The sequence below is a fragment of the Anopheles ziemanni genome, chromosome 2 (genome assembly GCF_943734765.1).
Source record: "Anopheles ziemanni chromosome 2, idAnoZiCoDA_A2_x.2, whole genome shotgun sequence".
NCBI lineage: Eukaryota > Metazoa > Arthropoda > Insecta > Diptera > Culicidae > Anopheles > Anopheles ziemanni.
In genome coordinates this window covers 52,064,339-52,091,851 of record NC_080705.1, presented here as the reverse complement: position 1 = coordinate 52,091,851, position 27,513 = coordinate 52,064,339, and the positions used below count along the sequence as shown (strand labels likewise).

The 27,513-nt window shown below is 41.0% G+C and overlaps 1 protein-coding gene across 1 annotated transcript in view; it reads right to left on the bottom strand.

The window, feature by feature from the left end:
* LOC131281882 (formin-like protein) overlaps window positions 1-27,383 on the bottom strand; it is a 29,186-nt gene extending 1,803 nt beyond the window's left edge. The window contains exons 1-8 of the mRNA XM_058311243.1: window positions 26,459-27,383; window positions 12,138-12,221; window positions 6,529-6,615; window positions 2,393-4,166; window positions 2,030-2,322; window positions 1,375-1,827; window positions 1,178-1,279; window positions 913-1,041 (exon numbers count right to left, since the gene is read on the bottom strand). Coding sequence (XP_058167226.1) covers window positions 913-1,041; window positions 1,178-1,279; window positions 1,375-1,827; window positions 2,030-2,322; window positions 2,393-4,166; window positions 6,529-6,615; window positions 12,138-12,221; window positions 26,459-26,755 — 3,219 coding nt within the window. The 5' untranslated portion in view covers window positions 26,756-27,383. The remainder of the gene's footprint in view (window positions 1-912; window positions 1,042-1,177; window positions 1,280-1,374; window positions 1,828-2,029; window positions 2,323-2,392; window positions 4,167-6,528; window positions 6,616-12,137; window positions 12,222-26,458) is intronic.
* Window positions 27,384-27,513: the final 130 nt, after the last annotated feature.

Sequence of the window (27,513 nt, the reverse complement as noted above, 5' to 3'; positions counted from 1 at the left end):
TTTATATATAAATATAGATATGTTTAGTATTAGGATTAGTGGGGACTTAATTAATCTTTGCAATAGCTGTATAACGTTCTTCGATTCACACACAACAAACTTTCAAAGACGGTAAAAAAAATTACGATTCAGTTTAAATGTGTATCAGTATATTTGTTGATCATCACTTTTATAGTGTGATCAACCATTTACGATTAATACTATTTACTATCAACAACTAATAGCACATACTTCAAAGATCTTGATAATATTGGTAAATAAATGGCACGTATGTTTAACAACTATGCTTGATTTACGATTTATGAAAACTTGTGCGAAACAAGGGAACACAGTTTTTTTTTAAATTTTCTGTTAAACTTAAATTGCGTTCTATTTAACGGAATTAGTGAGCAAAATTTGATTTGTGCAACCAAACCAATGTATTTGTGGATGTCGTTTCTCCTCAATCTAAGTGAAATACAGCTAATATCGGCAATAATACTAACATGTGAAACGATTAATTCACAAAAATAAAAAAAAAAACACACACACACCATAGCATTAGGGAAGGCACTTAAAACTACGCATAGCCAAACACCAGAACGGAAATCGTTGGAAAACGTACAAGGCTTTAGAGTAATGGGTGGAATGGATTATTTGTCTTTTATCCGAATTAGAAACAACAGGTTGTATGGGCGAGAACCAAAACGATACACCGCTTAATGCACACCGAGCCAAAAAAAACGGGGAAAACTTCGAACGTTCCTTAGGCTGAAGAATTTGTTTGTCTTTAAAATCAACAAACAAGCCCAATTAGCTAATTATTGTGGAGCCTGTGCTAAACACGTGTTGAAGTTCTCGGTTCATTTGAGTTAGGTTTTGCAGAAAGGCGGTCGACAGTCGGATAGGATTACCGTCGACGAGTGGGCGTACCTGTTGTTTCTTTTGGCTATTGATTTTGTTATTCCGCATCACCACCTGCTCTTCTTCGTCTTTCTTGGTGGACGCTTGTAAGGCCGCTGCTTCCAGTCTTCTTCGTTGTTCGTTTTCCTGATCACATGTCTGCAAGGGAGAAAGCGAAATTGGTAAGAAACATTTATTTGCTGCCGCCGCTATTCTTGTGCGGAACGTTACGGGTAGGGGTTTCAACTGACTGCAAGGGTTTTTATATTTATACGTTCGCATCCGCTAAACATACCTTAAAAGCTCGCACGAATCGGACTAGTAAAGAGAAGAACGCATTTGCATCTGCATTCCGTGAAGATTCGCCAAAGTATTCTATGCATTCTTTGAATGATTCCTGAAAATAATGTTGGAACAAATAATGATTATTTATTATTTTAAAAATATGCATACGAGTCTCATGTCTAAAGTGTCTTATCCGGAGCTGCATACCTGTGCTGTTTTACATTCGGATTTAATTTTCTTCAACTTTTCCTCCGAGTTTGCTAGAAAATCGCGCAACACGTGGCTCTGGGTGCCTTTGCCTCGCAGGTCGACCTCTTTCCGGACCGCTTCCATGCCCTTTTCCAGCTCACCCATGTCCGAGATGAGCATCTCGAGTGACACTTGGGCCGCCTTGTCGATACAGAAAAGCTCCGTATCGAAGTTCATCAGCTCCGGGAACTTCTGCCGGATGGTCGCGACTATGTAGTGCATCAGGCTCATGCGCTTATCGTTCGATTTGGTATCGAGCAGCGTGTCGAGCGACTGCAGCTTGAAGCCGTAGGCAGGACCGCGCTTGCTGCTGTTCAGATAGTTGCCGAACGCCAGAATCACCTCCAGCACGGCACGGAACTTTTTCGATGACTTAATCGAAGACGATGCGGAGATGATCGAATACACTTGCTAAGAGAAAGGCAGAAAGAAAGCAAACACACGCGTTTAGTACTAGAACCATGATCTTACTATTAAGATGGACGTCCACCACTAACTAAAAATGTTCATGTTGTGATTCTGTTCTCATAGAAGATTGTAAACTCAGATGTAATAGTAACTTTACGTTCAAACAGACTAAATCTTTGGAGTGCACGTTTTTCGCCCTACTTACCGGACTTATCAAATGCAAACTGTCGAAAAAGTTTCCAATGTAGTTCATGATCGAGAGTTTGGACGAGATTCGTTCCACCTTGGTGAGCTGCAGCATAAACTTGTCCTCTTCGGTTAGTTGATTCAGATCCTTCTTTTCTATCACATACTCTTTGTACATCTTCTGCTCCTGATCGGTCGGGGTCATCTTTTGCAGCAGCTCCACGTTCTCCAGGGAGAGCAGCTTGAGATCCAGATTGTTGATCGCTTTAATCACGGTTTCGATGGGCATTTCCAGCTTTCTTCGAGATATTGCTAAAAGGTAAAGGAGACATCAAAGATAGGGGTAGTTTGTGTAAAAAGAGTGCACCGCTTCGTATCTTACCAATGTTTCTTAATCTCGTGTGCTCGAGCAGTGAAATGTGTTCCGGCTTTTTGAACCGCTTGCTCGGGAATGCCGTCAGCCCGTCCATATCACAGTTGCCATTGGTCAGCGGACCGCCCATGCCGATCTTGAAACGCTCCTCAAAGTCGACGAAGTCTATCTGCCGGTGAAGCTTCTCGTCGTCCAGCTCGTTGAAGATTGTGCCGCGTACCTGGTTCGGTTTCAGCGCGACCCAGTTGAGCGTGGGCAGCTTATACTTTGGCTGCACCTTCCGCTTGATCGTCATCGCACCGTCCGTGCAGTGGAGTGCGTTGTGGAATCCCGGTGGGCCACCCATTGGTGGTGGCACTGGAATGAAAGTCGGTGGCTTCGGCGGGGCTTTTGGTGGTTCGTTAGCGCCACCGTTCGAGAGCCCACCTCCTGGTGGGCATGGAGGTGGTGGAGGCATCGGAGCACCCGCCGACGGTATGGGTGGCGCTGGGGGTGGTGGAATCGGGGGAGCTTGTTGCTGCTGTCCGCCACCATTGCCACCGTTCGTTGGACTGAGCTCCGAGAGACCACCCTTGGCCAGCAAGTTGGACACATCGGCGATCGAGGTTCCCTTCGGTAGTGTTTTCGTAAGATTTTCCAACTCCAGCAGCATCGACTTTCGATTCTGGGACTCCTGCTCGTGTTGCTTCAGCGCTCGCTTTAGCTTGGCAACTTCATCCTCGACCACGAGCTGCTTGTTGTAGAGCTCATCGCGTTCGCAGCGTGTTCGGCTGAGTTCCGCTTCAAGTTCACCAATCTTGAATAACGCTTCCCGTTCGATCTCGCTCGCTTGATCCAGCGCCCGGCCCAGCTCGTCCTCCAGCTCGTTAACACGCTCCAAAGCGGCCGTCTTCGTCTCGCTGTCCTCCATCAAGGCGGCCACATCGAACACGTTGTCCAGGTAGGCCGAAATTTGCACCTGCAGCTCTTCCGATTCAGTCAATCGGAGCTTCTCCAGGTACTCGTCCAGGCCGAGGGCCGTGAACTCGTACTGTAGATGCACACGGTAGTTCATGTCCTCCACCGAATGGACGACAATGTTCACAAACTGCATGCAGGCAACCATAAAATCGATGTTGAACAGCTCGTAGTTCATGAAGTACTCCATCAGCGTCTGGAATCGCCGCTGCTCGGAGCACACTTTCTTAAAGTTGTCGAACGCGAACAGGATGATCTCGTGACCGCCCTTTACCAGGCAGATCGCTGCCAGCAGCTCCAGCACCAGTGCCTTCGTGCGTAGCGATTTGTGTATCAGACTGAGGGCGATGCAATTGATCGCCTCCCGGTGCTGGATGACCATGTTGAAACCGTACTTATTGTTCATGATGGCGCGCATGCACATGATGCACACGTGAATGTCGTCCGTCGTGAGTCCCATGTTTAGTTTGGCGATATGTCGCGAGCGTCGCTTGATGCTTGGACTGTCCATCATATCCCCGAGACCGGGTCGCATGAATCCGTTCGACACCAGCCGATGGTTCGCCTCGTTGCTACCGTACGAGCTGTTGATACCGCTTGTCTCTTTCGGATTTAGGCCCTCGTCCGACTCCGATTTAGCCTCCTGGATTCGTTGCTCGTGACGCATCATCGTCAGCCGAAAGCTCAGATAGTCGATAAGCGCGTCGAGACCTTGGTTTTCGTCGTCCAAAAACTCCTTCACCCACTCGATGTGGTTGGTTCGCAAGGAAATCTCTAGATCCCGCAGCACCTGTGTTGATGTCGATTCTCCCACCATCTTTCGTTTCTGCAGAAAAAAACCGTAGAAGATAACATATTATCATTGGGGAAACAGCAGAGCTGAAAAAGTTTATCTTTTGTAACAACCAAAAACCTAATTTGGGATCTGTGTTCTCGTTGTCAATCATCCCAAATAGAAACTAACTCGTTTACAAATAAAAGTACGTACTGGGTAATGGTTACGCCAGACTTGAGATCCGTATCTACGATTTTTAGCATGATGTGTTCTCTCGAAAACACTGCCACATAATTATCCTCCAAAGCAACTGGTTTATACCTTACTTTTATATTTAAAAGATAGCTTCAATATGAATGTATTTACAATCAGCCGAAATATTGAGCATACAACCAAACGAGCACTAGATTTTCTTCTATAACTTGCTCAAACATTGACCTATTTCAATTTTATTTTTACACGTAGTTTGATAGCAAGTTTATCAGACAAAACAAAACACATTTTGTTTTAGGCTAACTTGTTAATTTAATTTTAATTTGTTTGAAAAAAATTATTAGTGAACAAGGACTATTCTCATCGACTGTTAGGGACAAATGGTGAATCTCTGGCATCGAATCAGGTTTCTACCACATCATCTGCCTATTTCAAGTCTCGAATAGATCGATTTATGACTGATTGACGAACATAAAGTTTCATGTTCACTTTTTGTAAGATAGGCTTTTTTGAAGTAATTCAACCTCGGAAAGTGAGCTGTTCCTCGTGCGTCGACTGTTATAAAAATCAATTTCGTTCTCTGTTGGTGAGCTTTTTAACTGTCCCTTTATTTTTCACTTGTCCTCATCTGTCAGTACCATTAGACCATTTGACCGCTAGTTCTAGTCCCAATTAAAATTTTGAGAGACAAAACATATCTATATCCTTAGTACAAGTTGCAATAGTCGTTTAGGTTCTATTTGGGAAAAAACATGCCAAAGCGCTTAATTTATAGACTGCCCAGGCTCCTAGATAGTGAAACTATGTAATGTGCTAAACTTCTTTTCCCTCTTCTTGACGTAACGACCGGAAAGTCAGTTTTCTCGTACAGGGGAGTGTTCAGTCTCGATTGGGATTCGAATCGACGGGGGCCGATTTTCTAACCGGCGCTACCACTCGGCTGTTGTGGGCCCCTAGACTGTGCTGAACAATAGTAGATATTTCCAAAGAAAGAAGTTTAGAAAAATGAAGGTGGTATTGAGTAAAACTGAGTTTGTTTTGATTCGAAACACACCAAAAGAGTTTAAAGTTGCCACAGAGATTTGAATCCTAAATAAGCATAATAAAAGAATCAATGATTGAGTTTTTTGGGTTGAGTTTTGATGTCAAATCAGGATTTCGATTAGTGAATGAAAGTATGAGAGAAAAAGTAAATAACATAGTAAATTAAATTTTTCTTACACATTCATTCTTTTTAGCTTCTAATCCCTGTTCGGTAACGAAATCTTTGTGTTAATAACACATTGTTCGGAATTACTCGATTCTCTACAAAGCGCTACGGAGTTTAACTAAGTTAGTGAGAAACTGAGAGCGGTTTCCTATGGAGTTTCGATAATTCAATATTGCTTAGTCGTTTTAGTGTCAACTTAGTAAGTAAGATGATCATTATTTTGCACAAAAATATAAAAACTCACAACAGAAAGCAATAGCCCTATTCCCTTGGTGATATCTCTCCTCTTGGGAGTCCTCATCATGAGTTAAAATCAGTCCAGTTCAGCGCCACCTTGAACCTCAGTTGATCCATCCCATAAGTAATGTCCTACTTCTTCTCACTGCCACGAAGCCATAACAATCGCATGCCTTCGGATGCTCCCCTGCCGCGAGTGCCGGACAAAAACAGCCCCCTTCTCCTTCTCCATCCAAACCGAAATTGATCACCGAAGGTGACAGTGATACGGGAGTGGCCCCGTCACCGGAGAGTGTCCGCCAAACGACACGCGAAGTGGTTGAGCTTGGCTGGTTTCCGTTTTGGTGGGAAATGTAAGTGGAATTACACTTTCGCACGCCAGATGATTCTGCCGCCCGATCTGGAATGTTTGCTCCCCGGTGCATGGCGTAGGGCGGCCCTAGGGAGGAGGGCGGGGAACGGGTAAACCGATATCGCGCCGTAAATCGATTCCATCACCGGCATTACCGTCACCGATCGCCCGGTGGTCAATGGTAAGCATTTTCCCGGTAAGGAAGTGGGTTGTGCAAACGAAACTCGCGATATTTACTCTTGAACTACGGGCACGAGGAAGGAGATTCCTTGTATGGAGCAATGGATGTGGTATGGACTCCAATGGTGCCGGTGAGGGGATGTGCAATCGATAATGTAATTTAAAACCGATGTTCTAGGTCCACTCGTCTCGCCCGGGCGTGTCGGCCACCCTTCACTTACCCTGTGACTCCGGGAAGCCTTCGGATCCAGATAGGTTCTTAGCTTGGTGAGATAGTGCGCGGGGGGATCTTTAGCTTGCACCATTTCCTGGGGGAAGAAGAAGAAGAAGAAAATATGGATGAATTAGCATGCTATCGGGAAGAGTGTGCTTTTTATTCCTACTATGTACTATGAATAAAGTTGGCGAAATAGAAGAAACCACCGAGGGGTTTCCATTTGTTATCATCATTCTGGGAAACATGGTGAGCAAACAGGAACAGCTAGGATACGGCGGCAGCACTGCAAACGGGCTCCACTATCAACAGAAGTTTATTTTTAAAACAATGAACTTATGCGTAAACTTAGCTATAACTACCCACTGTATGCAAAACAGAAATCCCAATCCAGCATTCTGTTTGTTCGTCATTCCGCGTTTTGTGTCGCCGAAATCGTCGTCCTTTTCGTCACGTTGGAACTGGTTATGCCAATTTTGTGCTCTATTAGCGTCCGGTATAGCTTTCAAGATTTGATGAATCTTTGATACATTACTCATCCGCAGCCGCATTGGCAGTGGCTTACATCACGACACTACGGTCGGTTTCAGCTTATCAGACCTCAGAAGTGAGGTCATAGACGAGCCCTACGTAGCGCTGTTTGTGTGGTCTCTAGGTTCGGTCCGTGTCGCGATGGGTGTCGGCACCGATCGGAGATACAACACATCGTCGAGCGTCGGGTATTTGATTGCTAGAGGTCAGTCGGTCAAAGTAGTGCAACAAACAAACGGCTAATGACGAGCGCAGCTGGGGTTGTTGTTGCACGAGCAGCCGAGAGAAAGCAGGAGGAAAAGTAACGATAGGGAAAGGAAAGAAGAAGAAAATATTACGCATGTTGTCCAACAGAAAGATAATACCAACGTTCATAACTGTAAGATTGTGGCACATTCTGTAGATGAAGTGAAAGTAGCGACATTTCCCACGCCACTTTATCCTCTGTCGTACATCGGGCACAACCAAGAAGAAACCCACAGCCTTACATTAACATAGCCCGCAAACTATTACGAGTTTTATTGGTAAATTTCATCAGATTGTTTTCATACTTTAACTCTACCAGCACATGTACATACATGTTCATATTGATTACATAAATTAGCTTGATAATACGTACAAAAACTGAGTATAAAAAAGTGGCAAATTCTAGGCTATGCAGCTTCAGCAATCGTTGAACAAATTATTTCAATCTTTGGTATATAGAGATTTTTAAACGATTCAAAGAAGTTGATTATAATTTTTCTTATTCAAATTCATATTCCAGAATGATGGTTTCGTTTTACAAAACATTTCATTTTTAATTATACTACATTTAACTATACTTTTATAAAAATGCAGATACCTGACATGTATTCGGATCGGGTATCAACATTTTCACTACATCCGTCTACCATTTGGGATAGTGTCAACCAAAATGTTTACTCATTTGTTTGCTTCGAGGAAAAAATCCAACAATTTTAATCACAGCATGTTGGTATTATATAAAAATAAACACATTTAACATGAAAGTTTTCTACCAATTTTAAAATTTATAAAGTCGCCAGTTACTAAAACTGTTTCTCACGAATATTTAGATTAACCTTCGAAGCCCCGAGCAGAAACTTAAAGAACACGGTAAACGAAGAGTAATCGCTAGTGTAATCGTGATTTACGCTGGTCTCTCGCGTATTGGCGGTATTCGGGCCAAGCGTAATCTGTGTTTTGTTTATGTTTAGCAATTTGGTAAAAGTTGCAGCATTTTGTCGAAGCTACAGCTTTTTTTTGTTCTTTCTTGTTTAAAATACAAAAACTACGCTAATATGAATATGAATATTCGATTAAAATGCGATCGGTTTACATTGGTTTACGTTTTGACAAGAATACACATGCGATTATAGGGTATGTAAGCCAAAATTCATATGGCAGATTGAGCAACGGAATTACACGATTATGTTAGCTATTACGATTCGTTTCCCGTACTCTTAATAATACTATTTTATTGAATGTAAAACAGGACCAGGCTAAGTCTGCAATAAAAATTAAATAATTCGATCTATAAAAAAATATTGTGACATTCCATCATCTTCGGAGAAACACAGACTTGAAAAAGCAAATGCATTACGAGTATATGTCGCCCACCCCGTTCAGCTGCCTCGCAACCAGCAAACGATCAGATTTCCGGGACAGTTAGGGGACGCACACCGACACACACACACACTTACACGCTTTTAGTCATGAGTTATTCCCACATAACCTAATTCGCTTTTTCGTCTATTTGTTTATAATTTTCCCAACATTGATGGAGATAAATATTTACACATTCCCGACTGTTACGGCAGAGCGCCCCTTTTTTATGCACTGATGGAAACATTTTGAGCGTTTTGTCGGTGTGCGTTAAAAAGTGTTAATTGTTTTTATGTAGATTATTTTGCGGTTTCTATTGCGGTTTTCTACCCTACATCAGATGGCAGATCATCTTGGAGTAGAGCAGTTCTTGGTTCTTTTTGTTGGCCTCTTCCGTTTGAATTTTTGTGCGAACAAATAAAGGCAAAAACGAATGTCTTGGAACCCATGCAAAATCGTGAAGCAGTTCAAGGTCTGTGTCATGTTGGCAATTAACGTACAAGATTAATAGAAAGCTATGAAACCAAGGTTAGATGAATTTCGAAACCGTGACTAAATCGTGCTGCGTCTGAAACTCGCGTCCCAAAACCAGATGTGTGTGACATAATCGCTCATGCATAGTCGACAGCGCTTGCTTGGAGCTACGCCAATCACAACAATAGCCACCTCAGGACGAGTGCTCCCTCTCAAGAAGCGTTTTGGACGGCCTTCTTGGCCATCGAAAACAACATGACAGACGAATGGGCCGCCGTCTGTCTTACGGCTCCAGATTATGGCTTGAGTTTTCAACCAATCATTGAACGGATTTGGCATTGGTATAAGTTTGTACTTTTCCTCATTTCGTTCAAAGCCTGTGATTTATACCGGTTTCTTGACGCACCATTTTGCATATTAAAGGTTTACGGCTAGTGATTTTCGGACGGCTTTGACTAAAAGTGTAGCTTTTCACGAAATGCCAACTGCAGTGAAAGTGGTTCCGCTGTGCTCCGTGTTCCCATTTTGACTCCATTTGCGCTTTGAGAACGGCCCGCAGATAATGGTAGAAGATGCAAAGCAACCTGCTTATGCAACCAATAGACGAGCGCAATGTGATAAATTACCTTGCAGATGAAAAGCCAGCCAGTCCTAGGTAATGCTGCAAACGTCTGAAGCGCATCGGGCAGAAGAGATAAAACCATGCAGATATTGCTCACGGTATGGACAAACTTTTGTTTGTGCTCCGAAGACACTTGAGCAGAGTATTATTCGAGCATTTTCTGTGTTACGAAACGACTTGCGCTGCCATTTCGGTGATCGTTAGGCACGCGCATCAGGCGCACGAAGTAAATGTAAATTGCATTAATGAGCGTAACACTTAAAGTTAATTTTTGTTTTCTTCATCAATAGGCCCTGGGTTTGGTGCCCCGTTTACCTAATTTTTCCTTATAAAAAAGGCCTAATATCAGAAATTTAGGTCCCCATGACTATCGATTGTTGAAAGTGGTGTTGAAATATCAACAACTCATATGTGCTCAATTTGTATGAAACAACAAGAAATCAAACTAGTCAGTTCTACATTTTTAATGATCCTTATTTTCGGTCTGGCCTGACATTTAAAAATAGAAATAATATAAAAATGCATATAATTTAATGGAACATAGCAAATTATATTCCCCTTCGATACTATTTCCAAGTACTAGATTTGGAACAATCGAATGAAAAAAACATTAATTATATGTTAGTTCATGTAAATCATATTTTAAAAATTGTAACTAAAAGAACTTATCAATTTATGATGTGAGTTGACGCAGTAGGCAACACTACCAAGGGCGGATCATAGGGTAAACAAAAGCATCTGCTTGAGATCCAAAGCTGTCAAGAGTCCCGTACTTTATGCCTATATTTTGTTAAACGTTAATGTTGGAATTATTTTGCTAAAAAGTTGCGTGTCTTATCAAATGCGTGACGAGTCTGTGGATTTACTTACAAATGAAAGTAAATAAACAATATAAAAAAGTAAAAATGATTAAACTGAACTATTTGCATTTAGTATTGATGAAGGAAGGGTCGCCAAACGTAGGTTTCTCGTGTTTTATTTTCCTGGGATAAAATTAAAAGATTGATACTCTAAAGGGCACGGGAAACGAAGCGTAATCATGTAATTCCGCTGCTCGAGCTATCAAAAAGAATTTCGGGTTTCCTACCCGATAATCGCATTCGTAATCTTGTCAGAACGTAAACAAACGTTCATTCGATTGCGCTTTAATCGTATATTTATCGAAATGTTGTGATTATTCAGCATAGTTTTTGTATTTTTGACAATATACAACATAGCTGTAGCTTCAAAAAATGCTGCAACTTTTACCAAATTGTGAAACATAAACAAAGCATAGATGATGATTGGCCCCAATATCGACGATACACGAGAGACCAGCGATTACCATATAATCCAGCAAATTTCAAAATTTAGAAATAACGCTTAAAATTATTTTTTTTATTTCAAACATTTCACAATTAACGATTTTTTCAGTTTTTAAACGACTTAAATGTTTGTTAATTGTAAATATAAAAAAAAATTACTCTTCAATTTTTTCACAGAAAACTATGGAGTTATTGATGATTTCATATCAAAAAAGGAATAAAAATTGAGTGAAATGAGAAATTTTTTAACTTCGAATGTGTCCAACGTCAGCCGATAAGAGTTAACGGTACATGTGGTTGGAAGGAATGTTGTCTGCCATCGTCGTCCCACGATAGGTATTTGTATTCTGGCATTGACATTTGTTTGACTTTTCCCAAGCTAAACTACCTATACCCATTGTTTCCGCTTCGCATCTATGCTACTAACAAGTCAAAGCTTTGCGTCGCTTAAATCACGTAGGTAGAAAATTCTCCGACTCGGTTTGCTGCAGCTTCTTTATTGCATTCACTCAGTTCCGAAGATGATGTCATATGGGATAACGCTATGTGCACAATGCTGAGAATGTGCTGAGTATTTTGTTCCATTGTGCCAATCCCATATCAAACCAACCAACCGTGCCAGGTTCGTTTGGCTGTCTGGTTGTTTTGTATTGACCATCCATCATAAGCCCGCATTGACCGCTTCACGTAAAGCTGGTTGACTTCCTAATTGAGCCATAAATCTTCGCGAGACACACACGCAATTTTGATCCCTTCTCTGGACAACGATAAGCAACACTACAAGACGTTAGAAATGGTGTTGCTTGATGCAGATGTTAAACTACAATTGATTATGCGCTGAAATGTCGGCGGTACTAGCCTTGACGCTTCATCAGAGGCGTAGTTTCGTTCTAAAACAACGAAGCATGTGCTCATTTCTCACTTATGTACAGCCAAACCACGGGTATCGTTTGCACATCACGCAGTAGAACAATCTCCAGTCCTCCTTTTCTTGAGCTGATGGCATATGATATGCAACATTCACCGATATGTTAATGCCTTAATATGGGTGATTGGATCTTGTTGGAACGGGCCACCTACCTGATCACATATAATATCCCACTTTTTCTCGTTGTCGTAGTTTTTCAGCAGCTTTGCTTTGTCTGGTGGAAGATCCATGGATGCCTGTAAGAAATCAGAGAAAATTTAGGTAAATTAGAAAATTGTTCAACACTGTTCTCTGCCACGCAAGCCATGTGAATGAACAACAAAAAGCAACTGGATAGGAAAGAATATTCAAATGACATTTATGAAATACATAAGCTGCAACCTTACACGGCTTCGACTTTCAGCAATAAAATAACAAGTTTATTATTGTACTGCCACAAAGAAGGAATTCAATCTTCGTTGCTAATGCGAAACAAAACATTATTTGCTTTAGTCAAAAATTCTCGAAACTGAGTGATTTAAAATACTAAAAAATCGCGCAATGATAAAATCATTTGTTATCAATCAAATCAAATTATCAATCAAATTTCAAGTATAAGAGAAGAAATGAATTTAGAAGTACATCATCCGTTGCTTTGTTTTGCAACAGTATTATTTATCCAAAAGTACAAAATGTAGCAAAATAAGTATAAAAACCAACGTATAAAAACAAAACTATGAAATATTTTATCTTACAGTTATGTTGTATGTTACGATTCATAAAATGACCAAACAACTTATTTAAAAAAAAGTGTAATGTCTAGGTCTTTAGATTATCTACTTATGATTTTTTTCAGTTTTGGAGGTCAAGTTCTGGCATGTAGTATCCTTTTGAAAACAGCACATCACAATACAAATCAAGTGCAGAAAGGTGGCGCCAACTGACCTCACATAGTGGTTGTTAGTAGTTGTATCTTTTTAATCCTCACATTCTTTTACCCGCAATAAACGGGTTGTTGTCACGAACTAAATGAAAAACACGCCATTAGGCGTCCATAAATGAAGGCCGATGTGCGTAAGTATAAAGCACAATACGTTACTCGTAGCCATCAGCGAAAAAGCTTTTACTTTCATTCTGTGAGGAAGCTAGAATAATAGCAGTTTTGAAAAAGGAAAAGCTCAAGAAGCAACATGAACTGGCGTCACATATGGCGATGGTGGTCTCACGGACGGACGGATTCAGGTCGCAAAACTGTGGTTTGATTTTCTTTTTGTCGCTCCGCTAGGGAGAAGGTTGCCACTAGGAGTCGCACACCTTTTTCTGCGAGACCATAAAACCCGATGGGCGGAAAGAAAACGTGCATAGAGATCCGTTCGTTGGTTAATCCCGGCGGTGCGCTGGTTAGGTTTGCGATGTTGGAAAAAGACAAACGGAAGACCGTCGAAGTCAAAGGAGGTCCCGCGCAAGTTTCGTGGGCTGCGCTTACGGACGTCGATTAATGGCGACACCACACATGGTCGGTCGAACGCAGAATAGCTGAGGAGCTTTTGCTTCGGATCAGGCGATACGCAGGCCGCAAAATTTGCAACGCACTGGAGTTGCGGGTGGATGATGCCCGGTTGCACAACGAATGATTCATAGTCGCACGAGTCTCGGAGGGTGCAGTTACGCGACTTGACTTACGACTTACGAGGCGCTCGGTGACGGACGGTGATGGTTGACCATAGTTTTAACATTAATTTTACGCTTCAAGGCCTCCCCTGCGCTCGAATTTGATTACCGGCTGTGGCAGATCGAAGGTTGGATTGGCGGTGGAATTCGTTCCCGACGCCAGGCCACTAAGATGTGTACGAATTAAACCGTAAAAGAAGACCACAATCGTACCTCATGACTCAACTATGGGTCACTGGCTATATAGGAACTATGGAGTTGGAGTTAATTGGCGTGCAGCAACCGATACGGTACGGTAAATGTACAAACTAATTGTCCACAAAACGTTCAACAGTTTGTTTACGAGTCGCTGTAACCACAAGGAACAATAAGCATCAAATGATTTATTTACTAGAATTTATATTATTTTATGTTGACATCATTACGGGGTACCACGGCTATAAACACCTCTTTTGCATTTTTATACAACATAAATTAATGTTAAATTTCACATAAAACGTTTAGTTACATTGTCTATGAATTACCGGAAATTAAAAAATGTTCAACAAAAGGAGAACATGATTAAAAAGAAACAGTACTTGATGGAGGCGAATGTATTTTTTAACTTCAATTTCTATTCATCAGTTTTTAACACACATTTCGGATTAATGTTGAAAAACATTGTTAATGGACAATAATAATCCTCAAGGTTTCCCAACGATTTAGAGTGACACAAAAGCAAAATCGTTTCGCAAACCGGCTTTGAGCGATTTATCCTTGTAATCAATTTAAATAATGTGCCCACACTCAATGTTCTCTCCGTTTTGACTGATCTGTTCTTTTGTGTTTTTTTTTTTGCAACCACCAGTCGTCTGCTGGTTCCGAATAATCGTCTGATAAAACCACTACGATTACGCGAACGACACTGTATGAATGAACTGGAAATCGGTGTCGGGCTGATTACGGTTTCCTTTATCCCGTTGATGTTTGTTTATTCTTGGGTATTGGTATTATTTGCAACCATAAGGAACCGCTCTACCACACCATCTTCTTTTTTTATCAGTAAGAAAAATAGGCATTAGTTCTTGCTGTACAAAAACTAAATATATCGTGACATTTGCTTCAATTTAACGATAAAACACAAAATGTTAGTCATCATATTGTAAATCACCAACATAATAATATGTTATGTTTTGAAAAAAAAGAGGCTTCTACATCTAATATTCATTTTTTAAGCATCTCACACCAAATGAGGTGTACTATTCAGACTCAATTTCAGACTTCAAACACCTTGAAAAGTAAGAAAACCTTCAAGTCCGATATTCAAGCCTGTAAATTAGGCTTAAACTAAAGCCTGGTAAAAGCTTTCGTAATTTAACCTGCACGCGGCTCAAGATCAGGTCCTGCTGGCCTGCCTTTTCACCTTACTCGATCAACTTGATCGTCTCATTGCCGAACGTCCTGTTTACCAACGTCCAGCCATCGGATCGTGTTTGCTTTGATTATGACGACTTGCTCGCGACGCTACAGTGACGCTGGTAGAGAGTTCCAGTTTCTAGTCCACTGCCCGCCACTAGGCTACAGCTAGAACCGGTATTCAAATAAACTATTTCGTAATTAACTCAATTCCCTCAGCTTCACATAAAAAACACCCACACGCAGGGCAGGGCTCGTGGGCTGTAAAGGAATGGGGAGAACCTGTCACTTGGTTATATTTTTCGTAGGAGTAGACGATACGGTGCAGATAGAAACATGCTCCGAATCAGCGGGAATAATGGCTCTATTCCATTTTCTAAACGATCGAATACTTCATACGGGCATCACATTCCTTTTACGCCTCGGATATATTGAATCCAGTCAAACAAAGTGCAACGCCAGATGGGATTTCAAGCAAACAAACCGTTGTACGATATGTTCTCAATCTTTCTTTTATTACAAAGCGCATCAGATAAAACTTGTCTTGTACATTGAGGACAAGCATCGTTAAAATGATCAGTTACTTTAACTCAACTCGAGAAATTCAGTGTTGGCCCACAAATGAAGCAACGGGAGCTATGGAGAATAACGGGATAACACAAAATGTTATATCTGTTCTTCTAATTCAATTAATGGTATGTTTGGAAATGATTCCGTCAGAAACTGAAGTATATTAGATGAATAAGAAATAACCATTGCATAGAATACATTTCTACGCATAGAGTTTTAACCGTTATCCTTACAATAAAAAAGTACCACAATTTGACAATTGTAGGTTCGCAAAGTAATAGATGATGTTGAAAAATCTAAATTTACATATGATTTTAAAAAACGTGCACGTGATTCTATTATGCATAAATATTTTTTATGCATCAATGGCTTTAAAAAAACGTAAAAAATTCAATCAAACGCACATTTCACGTAACCAGAATCATCAATATTTAAAAACTGTGTTTTTATCCTGTACATTGGTCTTCACGGTTGTAAAACAACAACTCATTTTACATTTAGTTGGAGTTTATGCAGGCAATTTACAGCATGTTAAATAGACACAAAACATGCTGGTTACATTTTGAAAATTCATCCGAACCTCCACTGTCACAATTTTGGCGTCCATGACAGGGATAAGCCATGTGTTTGAATGATTGTATCCTCCCACTAGGGCTGGCTTCTCTGGTGACGAATGTCTTGCGGGTTCACTGAAAGGCCATTATTTACCATTTAAAATAATTACACCGTACACTGGACAATGGAATGGTGAACTTAGTCGTATGTAAGTAATTCATATTGTGAAAACGATTACAATTTCCACCGATCCTAAAAACAGGGCATGTACCAGATTGGCTATGTACATTACAAAATGGTGGCCGCTTAAAATTTTGTCGTTTACTGGTCCATTAGTTTGTAACGTTTTACTATGATCTATGCAGAAATAAAATCGTGCCTTTTGCGTCATGTCTTAGGACTTGTTTCAGTCCGGGTTATTGAGGTTCAAAAACATGCACCGTAGTACGTAGGTTGCCTTTTAAGTTTCGGGATTTGAAAAAACTGGTGATGCAATCTACCAACTAACAATTTTATCGTAAAGTTTGACGTTTTTGAGGTTATACGTACTCAGAACGTTTTGACATACGAGCGCTATTTGTGTTGTTAAAAAAATGTTAAAAGTGTCAATGTCAGCCAAATTGTGGAATTGCGTCGTGGACATTTTCGTGCGATTATTTTTTGCAACTTTCGACGTGAATTGACACAGCAGTAGTGCATGAATGAACTTAATTCAACTTTTGGTGATGAAGCTCCATCAATGATCAGTATTTATCGATGGTTTGGAAAATTAAATCGTGGTCGGAGTTCACTCCAAGATGAATTTCGTGAAGGTCGTCCAAAATCAGTTGTCGTTCCGAAAACAATTGATGCTGTGCGTGAACCGATATTGCAAGATCGTCATGTGACTTTTTGTGAGATAGAGACAACCTTAGGTATTACTGGGACCAGCATATAATTAATATTGCATGAACATTTAACTGTCAAAAAAATTTGCTCGTGTTGGATTTCACGCAATTTGTCAATCACTCAAAAAAAGACTCGTGTCGATTGGCCGGAAGAAATGCTCGAAAAATACGATTGCGGTGCTTCAAAACACGTCTTTAATATCGTGACAGCTGATGAGTCGTGGATTTACGCGAATGAGCCCGAAACTAAACTGCAATCGACTGTATGGGTGTTTCAAGATGAGCCGAATTCAACCAAAGTTGTTCACGCACGAAGCACTTCCAAGCAAATGGTCGCATGTTTTTTCGGAAAAACTGGATATATCGCAACCAAACCTCTAGAACAACGCAGAACAGTCTATTCTGAGTGGTACACAACAATTTGTCTGCCAGTTGTCTTCCAAGATATCATGAAATTCAACCGCTGTCGACGGATCACCCATCACCACGACAATGCGAGCTCTCACACATCGGCTCAAACAACTGCATTTTTGAGTACTCAAAACATCGATTTGATGAGTCATCCTCCATATAGTCCTGGATCTAGCACCAAATGACTTCTTTTAATTCCCGTACGTAAAAAATAAACTGAGAGGTCAACGTTTTTCAACACCTGAAGAAGCGAAGATCTCACAAAAAAGACTCCTATCGATTGAAACTTTAAACATTTTTTTAACAACACAAATAGCGTTCGTATGTCAAAACGTTCTGAGAACGGATAACCTCAAAAACGTCAAACTTTACGATAAAATTATTAATTAACAGATTGCATCACCAGTTTTTCCAAATCCCGAAACTTAAAAGGCAACCCTCGTAAACGTAAACAAAAATCAACATTTTAATGACGCAGCTGAACGCTATCGCTCTTCGCTTCTCTGTCACCGCGGAGTTCCGTTAAAAACGTAGACGATGGCTCGTATTAATTTTCATTGCCAATAAACTCGGAACCGTTTGAGACTCCAACGACATCGTATGACCCCATCGTGGGATCACCCTGTTCCCCGGGGGAATCATTACCAAGAAGACGGCACACAGTTTGGCCGTTGCTTGGCAGCCTTTCCCTTCGATGCTACACTTTCGTCGTCCCGGATACGTCGGGGTATTTACGATCCGCTTGGAAATAGAAATATCGGGCGGCCACATTCGAGTAGCAGCAGCCGTGCGTGGCCTCTCCGGAGCGATGGGTTTCCATCTCCAAAACGGTTTCAGGGTAGGATGCATTCTCGGCACCGAATCAACTCTCGAGAGTCACTTGTAGCAGCGGCAGACGCAGTGATTAATTGCACTCCAACCGCACACGGCCATAGAGGCGGTCCCCGGGTTTTGTGGAGTTATGGGACGGATCTGTTTTCTTTCGGTGCGCGAGCGTTTTAAAAAAATAACTCAACGTACCCATGTCATCATCTCATATACGGCGTTGGGCTCGTTGGGCTTGGGCCACTGTAACGTTTCTCAACTTCACCAATTTTTCCCAACGAGCGACCCTAAGCGGATCACATCGAAATGGATGAACGCCGCGCTTCGGCGAGCAGCTCCAACGTTGCGCCGGTACACGGCTCACGGTTTACGCGAAAGCCAGCTGGGCACATTGAAATTTCTCTGATAATCTTTTGACATTACGGTACCCGCTCAGGCCAACCAACGGTGCTGCAATTGACAAAGCTCCGTCTTTTCATTTCCGCCGTTTCTCGATAGGAAGCGAATGTGTTCAACCGATAAGGATCGGACGGGCGTCTCCCTCTTTATAACCGCTCATTGGCGGGGTAACGACTTCAAGAAAGGCTTATCTGTGGATTCGTGTCACCCTGTTCTATTTTAGAACCAAACATGGATTCCCGTGCCGGTCTCAGCACTTTACAACGTTCCACAGTAGTAGCGAAAGCCACTTCATCTTAAGGCGATAGCAATTTTCTACACAAGAGCTCTTCAGACGTGGAGTATGATTAACAACCAGCACCATTGCTTGCTCAAAGCACTGATTTATTGGTTCCTCATATGAGGCAAATCTTGGCAAACATCCTGTTGAAGGTAAGTCCAAAGGGTCCAAGTGTGTGAGAGAGCGATTGTGCGACCACAAACACAGTTCCAAATACATACATTACTCTATGCGTCGTAATTTTTATACGTTATGAGAGAGCATGGCATTGACCTTATGCTCCACGAAAACGGTAGCTGAACAACGAAACTGAATTCATAATTCATTCACACTAACATTCAGAAGCCGTAAGAAGCGGAAGTGGTTAGATTTTAATCTGACCACTTCTAGCGTTTTTAGGTTCCATGTTCTAAATAACAAAAATATTTGAAAGTTTGAAATACTAGTATCAAAGAAGAATAATTACACAGCATTTTAAAAACAAACTTCAGCACAACCATAACTTGACCTTTCCAATATCCCGCACACGCCATATCCTATTTGACCTAAATAAAACATCACGCGACAAAGAGGATGGTGGCCGCCTAGGGTCGCGTCGTAAATATGATTGCCCCCTGGTGGTCGGTCATTTTCATTGAACACATAAAGCCACTTTGTTCCCCTCTTTTTTTTCTTTCGCCACCCTGAACCGTGTTATCTGCGGTGCGGTACTGAACGCAGTCATCAATGGCATCAATTTTGCTGTTCCGTTTATTTGCAGCTCATCAAACCACACCCTTGCACCGAAGGGTCGCCTCAGTATAGGTGAAATTTGTGTAAACAAAGCATCAAAGTTAGCAAATAATTTTAGAAACACATGAAACACATCCATGATTGCATTTTAGACGATTGTAACAAACAAAATTCATGGTAAAATTATAATTCTTAGGATAAGTGGACATTGCTCACTATTAAAAGAAAGTGTTTGAAATTGTACGAACACCTAGTTTACACTAATGTAGAAAAACGCGAAATAAACTGTTTCCCGGATCACCAATATGAATAAGGAAAAAAACAACAATTATTTTATGCTTCCAATAATACATTTTCGGATCGTTTGGAACAAATATGAGGTGATTCATAATATATTTGACGTAAAGTTTATCACACCTTTTTTCTTGTAAGCTGAATTTGAACGTTTTTGGCGCTTGTTACATTGGAGTTTCATATATAATGAATGATATCAAAGTTGAACAACCGTCAATTTATTATTAATTATTCCATTTTTTTAATCCCTTTAAGCCTTACTTATGTATATAAAGTCAATAACAATTTACATTAAACGTACAGTATTGTAACTGTTCATTATCGTTTTCATATCGCTAACGTAGGGAGAACAGTGTAGATATTCACTCTTGTCAGATAACCGAATCATCCATGATCATATCCATCAGTATATTTTACATGATTCACCGGTCTGAGTCATCCCACTTCGATTCGGCCTGTCTTTTGAATGCAGGAATAGACGATAAACATTACGTTCGTAAAATATGTTCAAATTGTTTAAATTACACTACCGCAAAGCAAATGAAACATTCTTAAATTGACAGAACTTACGTTTAAATTGCATTAACGCTATTTTCGCAATTTCTTCGCCGTCCTGTAACCGACATCGCTAAATGATGCCGGACAAGGTCAGACAGCAATGGAAGAACAAATCAGTTAACGTTGGCACACACCAGATCCAGCACGCCTACCGATCTCTCTCTCTCGATCCACGAAACTAACGATCGAGTTCAACTGAACAGTCCTTTTCGGTCGGGGCTCCCCACCATAAGCGGTTACCGGGAGGTTACCGAGAGACCCCAGCATTCATGGCGCAGAGCGGAGATCGTCGGCAGTGTGTGGCACCGCTTCTCAACTAACTTTGGCTGTCAAAGACAAAACCCAAGCAGTCACGCTTGAACTACTTTCCGAAAACCGATTGCCACGCCGACGATGCGATGAAGAAGAAGTTAGCCCTGTGGGCTTACGTAGAGGGCATTTTCTAATTCAAATGTCAACCTCAAACACCACCGAAAGATTGCTTGGAGTTGAAAGCAAGAAACAACACAGCCTACTCTTCTGGAACCTCCAATCCTATGGCATGGTGTTAGTTGCGCCCTATGCGTTTTGCATCGATTATGATATTGTGCTGAAAATAATTCGCAACTGAAAATGTTTCAATTGACATTTGTTCAGTGTCATTTGCGCCGTAGAACCGCTGGTGATATTTGTTTTAATAAAATTTATAGTTCAATGATCGCCGTGTTGATTGTGAGTAATGTTGCAATCATTTCCGCTTATCGAACAAATGCCTTCCCTAGCTGTAACGTTGACCGGTAAAATAGCTTATCTCGCATTTATCGACAAAGTAATTGAATGCAGACTGTCGTCTTTTTCATTTTACCTTGCATAGGTTGTCGTTTGTAAAGTTAATAGAATGCTGGCGGATGTATCAGGTCGTTATTTTATGAAATAAATTCATTGTTTAAAAATAACCCACCAAGTATCGTACGCTCAAGGAAAAAAAGGACTCTAGCGAGTTGATTGATTGAGTCATGCCTTAGGCAATGAATGCATTGTGTGTGGTTTGAACGCCTTCGAAGGATTTATATACAAATTTATCGTGCTGAACACTATTTCAATCGATTTGGCTATTTTATGTCCATGGCTTTATCATGCCCATGGTCCATATTATTTCAGAAACAATTTCTGTGAAAAAAGTATTCATACCGCATGAAATTTAAACTTTGCTACAACTTCGAGCTGGTTCTATTTTTTCATTTTTAGACAAGGAAGTCGCTCCTCCTTATCCTTAAAAATGCATGATAATTCCCAAAATCAGTTAGATTTTGAGAAAAACATTATTTCTTATAATGAAAACCTACAGAGCATAATGGCCCAAAATATCTACGTTGATTTTAACGAATTTCTCGTAAAATACAAGTACATTAGCTCTCAAACTTGGCATTTAATTAGAATGAACTCATATTAACACTATAAAAAGGTGAGTTCCCCGTACTAACCATATTCAATTTTGATTGTGAAATAAATGTTATCTCTTTACAACACGTTGCGGAACGCGGTATGGTTTAAGATATAAGCATTGTTAGAAAATGGGTTTCTACAGATATAGCAACTCCTAAACATTAATAATATATAATAATATATCATTAATTGAACAAAATGAATAAGAAATATATCGCCAATATTCAAACATAATAGTCAAACAATAAAAACAGCCCATCGATGCTTTCCGTTTATAAATTCTAGTCTCAAAAGGGATCATAGTCTCATCGCAGAACAGAACTAACATCATCATCGACAGATCGTGTCAACTGCCACCGACACAGAGGCGCATTGTGTAATTTTTCCAACACACCGAGCAGTGTTAGAACATTGTCGCGTAGAATCGCTTTCGCTACCTTGGTTACTTGTGTTCCGGACTTATGGGGTAAATGGCTGAGTCCGAGTCTGAGCGGGTGAATGGTTGTTGAGTGAAAAAGTTTCACTCCAAGCTGGCCTTGTATGTTTCATTACGTGCACAGAACACGGTTTAAACGGCGGAACAAATTACTGGAATTATGGTGTGTATGGTTCGGAGAGTTTACAAAAAATAACTTGACCCACACCGCATTGCACGTTGTTGCGCAAGCAAATTTGATTATTCGTCTATTTCTTTGCTGAATGAAAAAAGAAGTGATGATGTGAATGCCAAATAAACTAGCTTCAACAAATTTGAGCATCAATAACCATGGGAAAATATTCTAGAAAAAGACACGAATTGCTGATATCGAAGTACATATATTAAATTTTCAAGTAATGCCAGTTGAATTTGAGCAAAATCTATATCATCCAATAATTAACAGTAAAAGTATGACAAATTGGGTTATGACTAGATGCAAACATCTGCACTCATAAACATCACCTCAATACAACTCTAGACATCAAATTCAATGGAAAGTCCGGATGCAGCTGAATAAAAGAAAACATTCTGCGCTTCCGCGGAAGAATATGTTTTGCTAGAAATCATGATTTTCTTCTCACACTCGGCACAGGCTCGTTTCATCTCCGAATAAGAAGAACTGGAAAGCGAGTCCCGAATACTCCAGGAAACCGAGCGTAATGGTGAGTCAATATTTATGCACTTCTCATCTTTTCCATGGTCCGCTGCCATAATCCTCCGGCACGTCGTTCCTAGTCATCGGTTTCTCTGATGACTGGCACACATCGTCTTCCAGTGACATCCCCTCCGCCACGAACAATAACAAGAGAAAAACTTCAACAACTTTAACCTAAGCCTCCGAGCTCCGGTGAGGGCGAACTCCATCTCAAACAGCATATAGGAACCGGGGAATGGAGTTCCGCTGCTGCTTGCTTCTCACGTTGCGTCGTTCGTCTGGCGGTGTCTGGTTGTTGTGTTGGTGCAAAGCAATGCAAAATACTTCACCAAGCCATGTTACGAACGAACGCGGCGGGGGTTTGGATCGACTCAAGTGATTCTACCGACTTATTCCTGCCTTGTGTCGCTAGATGACGATCAGCGGAACGGAACCAAACAAAAAATATAAAATAACGATACAAAAAGGCCTTTCACAGACGTGTGCGTATTTTATTATCAAACACCGTCGATTGGATGAAGTCATTTTGCCTACATCAACCTTCGGGGGTGACTCAGACCTACTTCAATTCAAGCATCATTTTTTGACATCCCACCACCCTTGGAAGTCATTGGGGGAGAGCTGGATTATGAGTAACACGCCTTTTGGGTGTGACGCCATGGTCTTACGAACGGTTTGCTATTTATTGTTACTTCCGATCAATATGCACGATCGGATAGTCACGAGATAAAAATAAAACCTGCAAACATGTTTGGGGAAACAAGGTTTACATAAAACATGAGGAAAAAAGAGCGCTTTTGAAAAATAATTTATTACATTCTATCGGTGCAAACATCTCCTGCTAAGATTTCCTTAAAGCTTTCCCGATGGGTAAAAGAAGGATATTCCGCCACCGGTCGTCCAGGCGACAAACGTACACGTCCTGGGTTTTTCCCAAGGCATCTTCTAGCCCACAACACGCCAGTACACGTTTCGCCTTCAACTTGATTCGCAACATGCGTGTGAATTCGTTCGTTGATGCGTGTTCACACAAGCATGAAAACTTGTAGAACAAAACACCGTCCCGGAAAATGGTGGAAGAGAAACATGAAAAAGCACGATAATTACCGCTCATTGACTAATATTTCAATGTTACTAAATTAGCATTTTATGGTACAGCCCGGGCAACCTTTTCGGACCCCCTGATGGTGCTTTAACGAGAGACACACTGAAATGTACCCTTGACCAAGCTGTGTGTCCCATCACAGCCACAGCATACATTCAACATAGTCCCGGAAGATAAACCAGCGGAAACGGTAAGCTGAGGCGATGGACACGTATGGAGCTCCGGTTTGTTTGAGGAGATGATAATTTTAATCTCTTAGTTTTCGTACGTCAGAAGTATCGCATAACAGTATCCCGGTTAACCTCTCCTAATCTTGTTGTCAAGTCGAGAATACTCTGATCATTAGATAAACAAAGAAACATTTTAATACAAGAAGTTTGATAATGCTGCAACAGAATTTTTGAATCGGTTTTGAATGTCCTTGTAAATACCACGCCATTCGTTTTGGAGACAACCTGGCCGATTTGCACTAAAATTTATCTTTGGTATTGAGCATAAAGCGTTCAAACAGGAAAGGTTTGTTAGCGTTACTATTGGTTGTTTGATTTGAACATTTAGTTTCAATTTTTTCAAAAATGACTTGCTAGTTGAATATCAATAATGTTCTATCACATATTTATAATATAACCGTAAAGTCACCAATTTGAGCTTGAAGGCTTGATTGGCATCGATTTCAAGCCTTTTTGCGGGTTTCCTTTAAAAGGAGTCTTAGCAGCATGTGTATTGAGAGCAATAGAAGTTATTCTAATACGTGTCGTTTAATGTTTGCCGTAGGCCATGTAATCTCAGCGATAATAAGGCTCAAAGTTAAAACTGATGACTGTACGGAGACTTTATTTACTAACTGTATATTTTGAGTACCTGAATATTTATTTTTCATTACGACAAACACAAAGTTTTGGATGTTTTAATGTTGTTGATATTACTTTTCAAACTATAAAGTATGGCTTTCGAACGTTCATGCTGCCAGTGATAGCCATGGTAGCCATAAATATAGAAGTGTTTGTTGCTTTATGCATTTTTAAAAGCTTTTGGAAACTTTCACTATGAATGACATTACGGCAGAAAACCTCACCCTTTTCAATACAAACTTAATAGATACATTTTTTTAATGTATCACGACATCCCCAAGTGGGACAAGGCCTCTCTTCGAAGAGAGTTTTCGGTGACCGAAAGACGGTATATTATTGATATCGGAAGTCAGCCGTTCGTAATACCGGGGGGTGCCAGACTCGAGATTCGATCCCACACCTGTGTCGTGGTGTTTCCTCGCGCTACCGCTGCGTCATGGGCACTCCCAAACTAGACACATAGACACATTATATTAACTTATTTTAATTAACATACTGTTTCAGGCTGTAAGCATTCTTCCTTTCTTTCGAAAAAGGGAACTAACTAGAGTTTTGTAAATCAGATTCATATTCATGAATCTGAATGAATATCTGCGTTTTAGAGATGAAGAGATACGATGAATCTTTCGTCGAGAGATTCATGAATCCCAAAGACACACCAACTGATTAAAAGTGATCAGCCAAAACTGGGTAGAGAGACCACCTTTGTTTTTTGGTCGCATAGTCCACGCCGATGAAAGAATCGTGGAGATTCGTTACAGGTCCATGAAAGATTCATGAAGATCGTTAAGGTTTCGAAAGATTCATTAAGTTTTGAAGATTCGAATCCGCAAAGATTCAAGAATCCATCTAAATTAATCTTAAGTGAAAGATTCATATCAATGAATCTCGTCAAAAGATTCGATAAGCACAACACTAGAACTAACGACCTTTTTTTTAAATATTCTTTGATATTTGCAACCCAAAATTATAATTTTTGGCATTTAAACAAAACGATTATTCTACGGACAAATTTCTAGAAGAGCAGCTTAAGTAGTCTGCTTATGCTAAAATGTATAGCAAACTTTGCAATGTGTCGGAAAGCGACAGCAAAGGTCGGAACATGAAAGTAAAAATTGACAAGGTATAGTGTCTCACGCTTAGCTTATGTTCGGCGAATACAAATTGAATCTTGAAGCGAATTGCCAAACCACACAATGTCAAAATACCATTGTTTTTGTTTAATTTAAACTATCCTAAGGGCTAGCCTATTTTAATATACTAAATTTTGGTTGATAACCTCCAAATGTGAGCCATCTGGAAGGCTATTTGCTGGCCAGATAAATAATTATACCGTCCCCTGTCGAGTGTATTCCGGAATGTACATCAACGCACAGCAAAATCGAAACTTCGGCCCCACTTACCAACACTTTCGCGAATCGCCGATCGAGTTCGCCGGCATCTGGCATCGGCTGCAAATTCCGGGACCGTATGCTCGCCTGCCGGACGTGACAGCTCGACGACTTCCAGGTGTCGATGCCGCTGCTGCCGGACGGCGAGGGCAGTATCGAGCATGGCTGCTGCTGGATATCCCCCGACGGGTAGGAGGAGCCCGTCTCGACGATGACACTGTCTTTGCTCAGCTTGCCGTTGCCCATCTCCGCACCCCCGTGAGAGCTAACCGCGATGCTATTGACGGCTTTCGATGATGCAAGTCCCATCTTGGCGGGCCGTCAATTTTCCAATCTTCTTCGAACCACTGCTGGTTCCGTTGGCGGGGGAGGTTGTTGGGAGTCGCAGTTTTGCGTCTTGACTGCTCTTTTTTCTTCCTTCCGGTACCGAACCCCGCTTTTCCCGCTAGGGCACGGCAATTACTTCAATTTGCAACGCACGTTCGTCACTAGTTGCAGCCAACAACTTCACACCGCGTACGTACACTCTTTTTCCCCTTTTTTCTTTTTAGAAAATTGAAAGATCATACAAAACAATAACGGCTGACGATACACATACTCATCACACACGCACACACGTACACTCCTTTTTCGGAGCACCTATTTTCCGTTTTCACTCCACTCGTCGATGTTGACGATACACTTTGAATGCGTTTTTCCCCGGCCCGCTGGCTTGTTTCATTCATTTTCTTCGATTCCAATTTCACCACTTCCGGCCGATGCGTTTGGGCACTTCCTGCCGAAATCCGGAACCGGTAGCTGCGGGACGTGCACCATCGCGCGTGTCACTACTAGCGGTGGAACATTTGACAATTATCATTTTTGGCAGGCAAGCTGTTCAACTTGTCATACACATCTACGTCTCAGGCTGCTTTTCTCGGCGCTTGGCTTAAACAACATCAACCTGGAGAGATGAGGGAAGAATTTTTACGTTATTTTTTATTTTATTTTATTTTTTTTAACTTCTCCGTGAAGTTGTATAGTGAATCGGTGGTACAATTCAGAGCGAAGAAGCAATGTTGGTCAAC